Source organism: Pangasianodon hypophthalmus, chromosome 13, assembly GCF_027358585.1.
Source record: "Pangasianodon hypophthalmus isolate fPanHyp1 chromosome 13, fPanHyp1.pri, whole genome shotgun sequence".
Classification (NCBI taxonomy): domain Eukaryota; kingdom Metazoa; phylum Chordata; class Actinopteri; order Siluriformes; family Pangasiidae; genus Pangasianodon; species Pangasianodon hypophthalmus.
The window spans coordinates 13,658,634-13,671,365 of NC_069722.1; the positions used below are offsets into that span (position 1 = coordinate 13,658,634).

General features: G+C 37.9%; 1 protein-coding gene across 10 annotated transcripts in view; it reads left to right on the forward strand.

Moving 5' to 3' along the window:
• Positions 1–12,732, forward strand: part of nfixb (nuclear factor I/Xb) — a 143,615-nt gene that overhangs the window by 115,579 nt on the left and 15,304 nt on the right. For 7 of the 10 annotated variants that reach the window (XM_026916656.3, XM_034310244.2, XM_053239050.1 and 4 more), the window contains 5 exons: positions 253–327; positions 669–780; positions 1,072–1,107; positions 3,925–4,052; positions 7,167–7,241. In XM_026916656.3, coding sequence (XP_026772457.2) covers positions 253–327; positions 669–780; positions 1,072–1,107; positions 3,925–4,052; positions 7,167–7,241 — 426 coding nt within the window. The remainder of the gene's footprint in view (positions 1–252; positions 328–668; positions 781–1,071; positions 1,108–3,924; positions 4,053–7,166; positions 7,242–12,732) is intronic. The other 3 variants (XM_053239053.1, XM_034310250.2, XM_034310249.2) reach the window with 3 other exon arrangements.

Here is a 12,732-nt window from a genome sequence, read left to right on the forward strand (position 1 = left end):
CACACAGTCCCTCGGCCATGTTTAGCATCCTCATTAAGCTTCAGTTTTTCTCTGAACACCTCGGTCAAACACGCCTTCCATAGCGGGACTAACCAAAAACTTCCATCCTGTTATTGTCCCACTGTGACAGCACACATTCTAAATAGAAGGATGAATTTAACAATGTGGTCCATGTGGTTAGGCCATTTTTTTTAGTGTGTGTGTGTGTGCGTGTGTATGTGTGTCATTCTCTGTTGCTTTCTCGCACCCCAGGGCACTTGAGTTTCCAGGACTGCTTTGTGACTTCAGGAGTGTGGAACGTGGCCGAGCTGGTCCGCGTGTCACAGAGTGAGTCACACAGACACATTTCCTCTCTTCTTCTATCATCCTCTGATAGAGTGATGGAATGATTTCATAGGTGTCCTCTCACTGACACTAACAGGTGCTATTTAAATGGCTAAAAGTGTTTCTAGACATAGAAAAAGGTATCTATTTAACTATAATGTTTGTTTACATTTTTCTGGCCCAGAAATTAGCTCCACCCTCAGGCAGAACTCTGCTCCTTACAAGGCATATGTAGTTTAAAATCAAAAATTGCCAGTACAGTAAATTATACAAAACTGAAATAGGTAAGTGATGCATCTGTGAAGGTAGTAATTCTGTTCTTTCTTGCTCTTTCTGTTCTTTAGCTCCGGTTGCCACGGCTACCGGTCCCAACTTCTCCCTGGCCGACCTGGACAGTCCTGGATATTACAACATCAACCTGGGTCGCCGGTCCATCACGTCCACCCCATCGACCAGGTACACACACACACACACACATATACACATAATGAAGTTCACTTACTTGCATGTGAGTAAATGTGCTTGGCCAATGCTTTCTCTCTTTTCCCAAATTTGTGACACAGCTTTCTCTTTTTTCTGGTCTTGCCTCTCTGATCTCTGCATTTATCCTACTGTCTCTCTTTTTTCTCTGTCTGTCTCTATTTCTTTCCTTTTCACTGTTTGCTTTTCTCTCTCACACTCACACTCACACACACACACACACACTCTGTCTACATTCTTTTCCCTCATTTTTCTGGGCCGCCACAGGACTGAAATGGAGCTGTATGGCAGTCTCCCTCGGAGGTACACCCCACAGTCTGCTCTTCTCTGCACTCCACTTCTTTTTGTCGTGCAGTAACTCTCTCTGTGTCTGAGCCTGAACATCTGAACACTGTCCATTTCTCATTCACACCAGTGCACGCCAGGCTTGTTTGACATATATTTTCCCTTGATGACAATTTCGTTTTTAAGAAAAAATGTGATTTAATCAGCCCGAGATGAGCTAAGTAGCTGACTGAGTGAAAGTCACCTAATTCCACTGGTTTGGTGTAAGTGAGGTGCGTTGTACAAAATGTTTAGGCTATGTGCAGTTTTCAGAGGATTTTAATCAGCAACAGCAGCTGATAATCAAAACAGGAATCAACAGTTAATCATATATGCTTTTTTAAATTCACTCATTACATTACTCACAAAACATATTTATAAATTTTTTGTATAATTTTAATAGGCATATAAAAATCAAATAGTATAATATGATATAATGTAAACTTAAATAGCATTTAGGGTAATTCGGGTGAGTCGGCCAAATACGTAAGCCTCAGGACATCCCTCTCACCATCAGCTTTAACTTAAACAGTTAAAGTTAAAGGCAATAATCTTGATTTGTTTGCTAGGAGCAAGTCTAACATTCAAAAGATAAAACCAAATAGAGTCATTCATATGCAATACAGCATACAACTTGGAAAACTTGGGCATGTATGGTGTACATATCTTCATCCAAGTGTTAGTCCGCATATGCCATGCTGGTATTACAGTAATTACAAGAAAATGATTTGGATATTCTACTCCAAGCTATTCATTTCCTCATAAAAAGGATTTCTTTCTTCCTTTAATTTGTTGTTTTAACATACACAGCATCAGAATGGATACACTGACAACAAGGTGTATTTTAAGATAGGAAAGCTAAATTCTACAGACGACATAAAATAAACAAAAATTACACTGTTCAGTTCAATATGAGGTCATGACAGTAAGAAAATATTTAGCCTTTAACTGTTTTGTTCAGATTTGTAAGATTTGTTCAGAATGTGAGTCAGACCTTTCAGAAATTTAAAAAAAAAAAGATGATGGAAACTTACACTCACATTATAAGTCTTCGTGATATGTTTCAGTTGAAATTAAGAATTATGTGGATCACTTTAGCTGTTCTATTTAGACTTATCTCAGTGCAACGATTTTAATTTAACGGTTTAATTTGTGCTACGGCTTGCAGTTTTTAGTACTGTTGGTGATAGGGAAACACTTCCCATGTGTTTTCCACCAGATAAGTGGATTTTCTACCTTGTTGATTACAATCCATTTTTCCCCACAATTATTTTGATGCAGTAAAGGGGATCATAACAAGGCCGCAGCATGCTATATCATTCAAAATTTATTTTTTTAAAAAGAACTAATAGAAAAGCTTTAAAAAGATTACATAATCAGGCCCAATATGATTCCAGGGCAATATAAGATCATCTGGGTATAATTAAATCAGTATCAAATAATATATCAAACAAGTCTATCATGTTCTGTATGGAAGGCTGCAGTCTTTGAGGGCCGCAGCATGGTTGCTTGTACATACCAGATTAAACTCCACAAGGCCTTCACCCTAAAAATTAGTTAAACACTAAACAATTAAGCTGTCCACTAAACAATGAGGCTCTCCAGGACTGCAGTTTGACAGCCGTGATATATGGGATGGCAGATAGATTAGGACTCTAAGTTACAATATTATTTTCATCATATCAGGAAAGCATGTTTATGTTCTATTTTTAATCACATGCTAAATGCATTATGTATTATGACATTAATACTACATAATATTTTTTTTAAAAATCCATGTTACTTATTTGTTATTCTTACCTTTTTATTCCATCTTTCTCAATTCATTTTATTGGCTCAACGTTACATTATAGTCAAAGCAGTTAACTTAAGCACATGTTCTATATCAAAATGGTAAATGTATCATGAACCAAATATATTTAAAGAATGTATACTTTTTAATACTTTGAGTGTTTTTTGGTCTCACTGATTGTTACTTAACCCTTTAAAGTCCTGGATTTTTACTTAATTATTTGTCTTAAAGTATATGATTCAGTAACTACTATAAATTATTCAGTAACTCATAGAACTACTAGCAAGTAGTCGCAAGTAGTAGTTCTAAAAGTTGGGAATGTAAATTGGGTCATTTTAGGGGGTCGCAAACTTTGCTGGCTGTGAGATTAGTCTACTCTTCCCAAAATGTAGGAAAAGAGAAGATCTTTCTTTATTGCTTATTTTTAAAGAACTATTTCTTATTGGACTGATGTTGGGGAGACATCATTCAATGTAACTAATTAAAGTAATGAAATTTACAGAATGTTCCTCTCACCCCAGATGTCATCATTTAGCTAAGACATGTCTGGTATCCAAAATGTGGTTCTATAGTTCATTCATTCAGGAGTGAATGAGCAAACCGAAGTGGATATGGAGAGAACATGTACAGAAACACCACACACAGGCAGTAGTCTAAGCTCGGGGTCAAACCGAGGACCCTAGAACTGTGAGGCAGCCACTCTACTTACTGTACTACCAGTCTCTAGTCTCTAGTTTTGCACTGGAATCTATCTGGTTGCTAAAACCTAATGAACACCTATATCACCTTATAGCTCCAGTGTAAAATTAATTAAGTGGATGTCAGACATCAAAACATGTCTTGACTAATTGATTACATGTGTTAAAATGGTAAATTTGATCTGACCCTTTAAGTGACTACTTCCAGGTCACAGACAGCTTTCATGGCAAAGCTGTGCTCACCAAGTCTGCGTACTGTCTGTAATTTTCATTTCTCCTGTCTCTCCTTCTCTCTCCTGCTCTCAGCTCAAACAAGCGTAAGTCCATTGATGACAGTGAAATGGAGAGCCCAGTGGATGATGTGTTCTACTCGGGCCGTTCCCCTGCGCCCGGCAGCTCACAGCCCAGTGGCTGGCCTAACGATGTGGATGCAGGTATACACACACACACACCCACACACGTATATCAACTTCATTCTTAGTCTCTTCACACAGCCAACATCAAAAAAACATTAATGTCAATGTGCCTGCTAGCTTTAGCAAACAGTTCACAAATATTTTTTAAGGCGTGAGATTTCGACTGGCACTTGTGATGAAGAGAAATGAGTTACTGATTAATTCAGTAATTCAGATTGGGAATTACAGCACATGCTTTAAGCTGAGCTAGCAGACTGGCTGTGTGATGTGACCACTCTTTCTTTCCACTTTCTGTTCTCCACCTATCCGTTTATTCAATTCCTCACTCATCCACCCATCTGCTCAGCCAATCACTGCCTCTCTCTCTGTCTCTCTCTATTACAATGTCTGAGTTCATTCCCATTTTTCACCACATAGTGCTCCATAAATTCAGTGTACAGCCGATGCACACTCTTGCCCACCATTTCTTTTAGCTTGAAATTTTGACCAGCTTTGTAAATAAAGGTGAATAAATATGCTGTTTAAATACCACTAAGGCCAAAGTGTATATTTAATACAGAAAATCCCTTTTAAAACTTCTGTATATTTGGTGTTTCAGTTTGCTAGGTACTTAGTTCTCTTAGGAGCAGGGCATGATGACGTGTCCAGAACACTCACTACTCAGTGTCTGAATTCAGTCATGTCTCTTGCACCCTATATAGATCACTATATAGAACAGTCTTTAAAGCAAATAGTAAACCAGTGAGGGAGTGAGTGAGGAAGCGATTTCAGACACACTGTATGTCTCTTTTTACTGTTTTATTTAATCATCTCCTTCTCCCCACCACCCGCTACCCTCCCGAGCAGACAGGAACTAATGATTACAACTTAAAATGCTTGCCAATGTACCATCACAACTCACCACAGAAATGCTGTTTATTTACATCTGTCTAGATGGATGGGGTAGAGGGGGTGGATAAATTGTGCAGCAACATATGGGTTACAGTCAAATCTAAAAAAAAACATCTAAAAAAACTCTAAAAGAGGTAAAGTGGCACTTGCGTGTAATATATTATAATGGGTGTAATATGCTATGATGAATAACAGCCATGTGAACCTTTGTATCTTGTTCGTGTTTTTGAATCAGGGCTCACGATGACCAACACAGCTGGTACAAAAAAAAACAGTGACAAAAACGTTCATGTTCCGCATTTTAAATAGCTTACAAATAATTGTGAGGGCAGTGGGATTGGCATCAAACTAATGTGGGACACAAAAATTTACTACCACAAATTTTTCTCGCTGCCTCACAAGCAGTGCGATTAAACACTCGGCTATAATGAAAACTTGACTTGCGCACTTCTGGTGGTTATAGTAAAATCAACACTAAACACAACTCCTCACATTCACATAACTGTGAATGGTGGCTAAATGAGACACAGCAGAGTTTTGGGAGAAGTCCACCCTACAGTGTGAGCTGTGTTTAAGTCTCACTACATACCTTTAAATCCTTATGAATATTACTCATGCCCTCTCACACAACATCAGTGCCTGACCTCACTAATACTCTTGTGGCTGAATGGGCAACTCCCCACAGCCACACTCCAAAATCTAGTGGAAAACTTTCCCAGAAGAGTGGTGTCTACATACATTTGGCCATATAGTGCACGTTTTGTCCATTTGATATTGTGGAATGTCCGTGAAACAAGCTAGGTCCGCTTATCAGTTATGTTATAACAGCTATAAACAGCTGTTCTTCTCTGTTTTTCTCTCTCTTAAAGTCAATAAAATGCAAAAAAAATGCAATTTGTCATGTTACAGGGCAACAGTAAAGCTATATTTTACCTTTGATTGTTAGAAAGCGTTGACAGTGGAGACTCCTTCCAAAAAAGCTAAATAACTATCTCCTCATCACATCAACGATAACACATTTTTTAATATCTGGTACTACATCTGTTAACGTGGAGTGTCTACCATACAAATCCCTGTGTAAGTTGTTACCATATAAACAATAATGTACAGTATTAGAAGGAGCACGTTAATGTAAGCCTGTGCTTTTCTTTGCAGCTGGCACTACTGTCAGAACCACAGAAAATCATTTAACACTAAGTACACGCTAGTGCTCTAGTATAAATAATTATAATTAAGTATTGCATGTAGGTCTTTTCATTTGATTTGGGCTTTGGGGCTAACAGAAGGAAGAGAGATAAAACTGTGTGTGTCTGTGTGTGGGTGCATGTGTGTTAAGTGGTTAGGCCTGCTGTGTGGGTGAAGATGTGTAGGAATGTTACTGCACTACTTTTTGTGACATTTATTAATATATAATCTCTATTTTATTGCTAGATGGGGTATACATATTGGATATACTAAAAAGTAGCCATAAATCTTCTAGAAAGACTTTTTTGTATTTCTTCTTCAATTTCAGGGTGGGGAGACGTTTAAACGTCTTAAATAGCATTTCATTCCTATAAAGTCAGTTCAGTAGATGATCATCGTGTCTGGGATGTGGTAGCCACTGCATTGCCACAACATGACCACATTTTTCACATCTGTTTCCCTTTTGCTAATCCCCCACACACACCACCACTGCTTCTGGAGACACTCTGCTGTTTCTTTCATAAGCAAGTTACATAATGGTCTTCACACCCTGTAGAATGGAAGTTTCCAGAAAGATGAACAGTACAGTTGTTCTTCGAGTCCATATGATCCCTCAGTCATTCCATTCATGCAACACAGCATTCATATGTACAATGTTTCCTGTATTAATGGTGAATAAGACACAAGCTTTGAAAAAATACATGATTACTTACTGTTTTTTATTTTTTATTCCCTCAATGTTCCATACTGTATCTGCCCCCCTCCTTCTCTCTCTGTCTCTCTCTCTGTCTCTGTCTCTCTCTCTAAGAACTGGTTCCATATGTACAAACTTGGATATTGCTTTAGTGTGATTGGCTTTTGTTCGAATTTTCTGTCGAGTACATGTAAGATAGGATGTAAATAGTAATATAGTACAAGACAGACTGTAGCTTATCACCATGTATCTGATGTAAAATGAATTAACACTGCCCCCTGATTTCCTCTATCCCAAAAGTCTCTTTCTTTCTCTCTGTCATATTGTTAACTCTGCCCTTCTCCCCTGTTTGGGTTTTTCAGTGCAGCACCATTTGGCCAGTATGCAGGAGAGGAAGATTAAACATGAGAGCGATGGCGTGCAGTTTCCTTACCATGGTTAGACCACATTACCCTCATCTTTACTGCTCTACACCACTCACAACCTGAATCCAAAGTGACTGTTTTTCTGTCTCAATGTTTCTACTCCTCTTTGTGTCTCTTTCTTCCTGGTTCCATCTTTCTTTCTCTCTCTCTCTCTCTCTCTCTCTCTCTCTCTCTCCCTCTCTCTCCGTATTTCTTTCACTATACCCTGTCCCTCCGTGTCCTTTTCTATTGCTTATTATTAAAAATGTTGTTTTTTCCAGTGCTTATCATGTCATCAAATTCATGGCAATCTTGCTCAGGAATTTCATTGGTAAATAGGATTCTTGTGTTGTGTTTAGTGTTATTGGACTAAACCTGTTCCAGATATTCAATGTGCTTCAGTAACAATCCAGTGTTTCAGTTTCTCTGTTTGCTCAGTCCATTACTACTTCTCTAGGTTTGGTTTTAAAGGTTGGGTCAGTGACTTGTAAATCAGAACACTATTATATACTTGGGACACTTCTCCTCAAATTCTGGCAGCTTCAGTAAAATAACTGCTTAAAAGAGAAACTCTGGTTTCTGTGGCACCCCAGGTTCTGTAAACCAGACAAAATCACAAATGACACAAATGAAGAGTGTCTCTAATTTTCTGCTAATCAAGTTGCCTGTCAAACTCCTCCTCTTGTGCTAACACTTAGGAGTTGTAGCCTAGTCATGTGTTTTGGTTTTGCAAAGAAAACTAAAGGCAGGGGCTGTATTTGGTTGACCTTTGAGTTTCAAAGCATCTAGCACCATGTATGGCTATACAGTATATGTGTAGAAAGCTAAAACTAAAAGTATATTTTATCACATATCTGTATTTTTAAAGATATATGTATTTTTGAAATCTTTGTATTTGTAACGTAAATGTACACTACACTACCTCAAAGCGTGGTCTAGTGACCCTAAATCCTAACCTCACTAACTCAAAAACAAGTAGCGTTACAAATAATGTCAACTTGGACTTCATGTGTTCTTGCACTTGCTGTGCTGACAAGTGCAGGAATAGAAAAGCCTATGGTGTCGATATATTACTCTACACAAATAAATAATAAACTTAATATTTGAATAGCTGGATTAGGTTCATAATAAATCTGTACAGAGGGGATCCATGGAATTTATTTTTGTAGTTAAAGTGGTCCCTGGCTACAAAAAAGTTTGTTAGTCTGAATGAAAAAGTATATAAAGTAATAAAAGTATGGTGGTATAATGCTGCTGCAGGTTATCTCACATGGAGTTTGTTTGTGTTTGTAAATTAGAATAGTTTAGAAAATCAGGCTAAGTGAAGTGTAACCGGTAAAGTGGGACGTTCACTGCTTAGTCTATCTATTCATTATTCAATTCTAATGCTAGTTTATGTAAGTGTCAGCGATTGTGTAACAGTAGAATACCAGCTGTCAGCTTTGAAAAATGATGTTGAAGTGTGCTACAAATGGCTGTTATGTTCAACCCCTACGCAGAGGAACATCAGAGTTATTGCTGTGAAAGGCCTTTTGAGGAAGTAGGGCGTAGTCATGATCACTTTAAAATGGACCACAGAAAGTTATTTTCTAGCACATTCACAAGTACTAAAGTTTATCCATGTTTAGTAAATATACCAATGTATAGTTGGATAGAAGTGTCAAGTGTCAAGTACAGTCACAGTTTACTTTTAATATAGCAGCATGTCAACTTGGAAAGAAATACCCAGATAGTAAATAAAGCAGCAAACTTCAATCATACAGTCCTACCGAGTGTTAAAAATGTCCCCTGATATCACAAATGACAAATGCCAAATTTCGCAGATTTTTTTTGTCTTGGATTGTCTTTCAGATATCAAACCCCCCATGTTACCATATTTGTGCAGAATTAAAGGACCCAACCAATGACCCTGACTCTCAGAACCAGTGATCTCTCTGAATTTCATGAACAAATATAACTTCAGATCAAAACAGTATATTGCTAAAAGTATGTGGACACCTGACCAATCACGCCCAAATGCGCTTGTTGAACATCCCGTTCCCGATTTAGTCCCCTTTTGCTGTTATAATAGCCTCCACTCTTCTGGGAACGCTTTCCACTAGATTTTGGAGTGTGGTTGTGGGGATTTGCCCATTCAGCCACAAGAGCATTAGTGAGGTCAGGCACTGATGTCGGATGTGAAGGCCTGGCATGCAGTTGATCCCAAAAGTGTTCAGTGGGGTTGAGGTCTGTGCAGGCCACTTGAGTTCTTTCATACAAACCATAGCAAACCATGTCATTATGGACTGCACAGGGGTATTGTCATGCTGGAACAGGTTTGGGCTCCTTAGTTCTACTAAAGGGGAATTCTTAATGCTACAGTAGACAAAGACATCCTATACAATTGTGTGCTTCCAATTTTGTGGCAACAGTCTGGGGAAGAACCACACATGGGTGTGATGGTCAGGTGTCCACAAACTTTTACCCATATAGTCTAGTTCAGCTCAGCTGTTATTGGTTTATGGCCTTTATGGCCCAAGCATAACATCAAGATTCCATTTTTGCATTAGAGTGTCAACAGGATATAATGTTGTAAATATGAAACATCATAAATATAAAAAAAATATTAAACTTTAAATATTAAACATTTTAAATTGGGGTGCCACAGTTGGACTGTGAAGATAGGGTTAAAGACTGATTACCTTTTGTGATCGTTGGGAGGAGCGAATTGGTATTGAAAATGAAAAATGATGGATTAAATTAGAAATGAATGCAAAATAAAAGCATTTTTACTAGTGGTTTCAGATTTTTGGACCCCATTGTATGGACTAAATAATATTATATTTCATAAGGGGCTACTAATGGCCTCAGAGTAATAATCAGTGTTTTAACTGGTGGAATTGTAATAAATCCCCCGATTGGCCTGATTGGATGTTGTAACTCGTAATCTATCTGCTGATTAGCCGATGGATGTTGTATTGATCTGAATACAGAGCTGTGTTATCAAATGGTATGTGAGAAGCATTACTATAGCACTGGATTTCTCAGTGAATCAAAGGGAAATAATGTGTTTCATTATATAACTCTGGTTCTCGAACATTACAAAAATGTTAAAGTGTGAGTTTGTATTGCATTTACAAATGAGCATACTATTAGCTTGTCCGAAAGGTCTAAAGGGTTCTCACAGCTGGTAATATTTACTTCTCCCTCTGTTTGCCCCATAATTATTAATAGGGATTAATTACCATAATACACAAGTGCACTGGCAGCTACTTATGCCTGTGTGTGGTTTGTGTGTTTAACTAAATGATACTTTAGCTAGTGGGTTACTGAAGCCCTGCCTTGAGACCTAGCTCCTATAAACACACACTCACACGCATACAACAACCCAAACAAACAAACAAGCACAAATACACTCAGGTGTTCCTTCTGTAAGGCTATAGGCTTTATGTCTTCAAAATATGCCACAAACATACACACACACACACACACACACACACACACACACATACATACAATCTGGAGATAAGCAGCACTCTGGTCCAGATGGTGCCTCCATGTGTCAACAGCTATGGGAGCTACTGTGTTACAGAAGACATCTGTTAGCGCAATGATGATGGTAGTGGTGCTGATTGGGAGGTGGGGGGTGTTTTGTGTGTTTGTGAGCGTGAGTGACGCTCTGCTACGCTCCAAAGGTGATTCAGTACCTGAATGAGGCAGTGTCGTTCATCATTAGGTCTGGCTCTTTGTGCGGTAGTGTAAGGACTCCCTTAACATTCAGTTAATTTTACATATCCCTCTTCTGTTCATTCAGCACTCCTGCCTCACTCGTCCTGTTCCATGTGTACTGTCCGTCCCACAGCTAGTGAATGAGCCGTGGTAGGAGAACACACTCCGTGTTTACGCGGCTGCATGTGCGCATGTGTCAGCCAGGAGACAAGGCCGTGTGCAGTTGCAGCAATATGTGGATGGTTTCACGTGTGCTCATGTGAATTTGTTTCTTTTCTGTGTGTATGTGTCTTTGTGTGTGTAGGGACAAAACTTGGTGTTGTGTAAGTGTTCTAGTTTCACGTGTGCCGTTGTGTGACAGCTCAAGGTTTGTCTGCCGGCCAGCTTGTTAGTGTGGCGAGACTGGAGGGTCATGGGAGCATTTGATTGGCTGCCAGTCTGCTGATACATTATGCCAGGAACTGGACAGAGAAAGAGAAATAACAAATGAAACACACACACACACACACACACATGCACACACAGTCACATATGTGTAGACAGGAAAGGGGAGATCATAGAAACTTCTGTCAGCTTTAACTCCAAAGCCTTTTATTTGGCGTCTGTTTCCGGGCCACTGACAGAGACGCATATGTTAGCGGATTAATTAATTCACCATCATGGAATCAGTCACAAATTTTGAATTGTACGGACATTTATTTATTTATTTATTTATTTATTTATTTGCCATATATGAAATTAACCTAGCTACATTTTCAATTCTTAGACGAGGAATGAATTGTAATAAAAAATAATAATAATATAATTAATAATATAATATAATATAATTCTTTAATTCTATAATATAATTCCTTAATTATAATATTTTTATATAATAATAATATTTTTTTCTCAATTATGTAAGCATAATACTGAGCTAATTGGCTACCATTAAGATATTATTTTTATTGAATAACATATCTGGTGCATAAGGAATCACATGCTTTTCATTCATACATTTAACTGTCTAAAGTAACGTTAAATGATAATCTTAAATTATAGTATCATATTTCATCATATTTATCATATATTCTAATATCATATTTTATCATATTTCATCTAAATAGATTTAACACACAATTATTGTGACTGAGGAGCGGATTTATTATTATAAAAAGATTTGTTGTTTAAAGGAGTGTAGAATTATAATGTACAATCTGAAAGAAAAGGCTGTTTTCAGTTGATTTTAGCTGATAGAAAGATAAAGCACAAGACCGTTTAGGCTGATTAATTGCGCTAGTGTGAGTTTAATATTGGGTATTGGGGAAACTAAGCATGAACATTTTAGAACATGTCATGCAGCTCAATTCTTAAATATTACTGCTTTATCAGTTATAACATGTCTAATGTCTACTGTCTATATGTTTAGTGTATTAGATGTGTATTTTTGGATACAAAGTAAAGAACTTGAAGGAAACACCTCACGCTTGAGCAATCCTTTGAGCACTGAGTGGAATGTGGATACGTAAAAGCTCTGTGATCAAAGTGGATTAAAGTGGAATGTAATGTGAGTCAGATCATTTGTTAGTAGTCCATGTCGCTTATGACTTTTAAAATCTCTCCTAAAATTTGTGTGCAAATCTGTGTTTGTGGCTTTGCCTGTCTACTTATCTCTCTCTCTCTTTCTCTCTCTCTCGCTCTCTAGCTCTATACTCTCTTTTGATCATACACTCCTCATTCTAATAAAACATGAGCTGGTGATAGTGTTTCTGCCACTTTTCACAGCCTGAGCTTGTACTCAGTATCCTGGGATGTGCAAGCTTAAGATTACAGCATG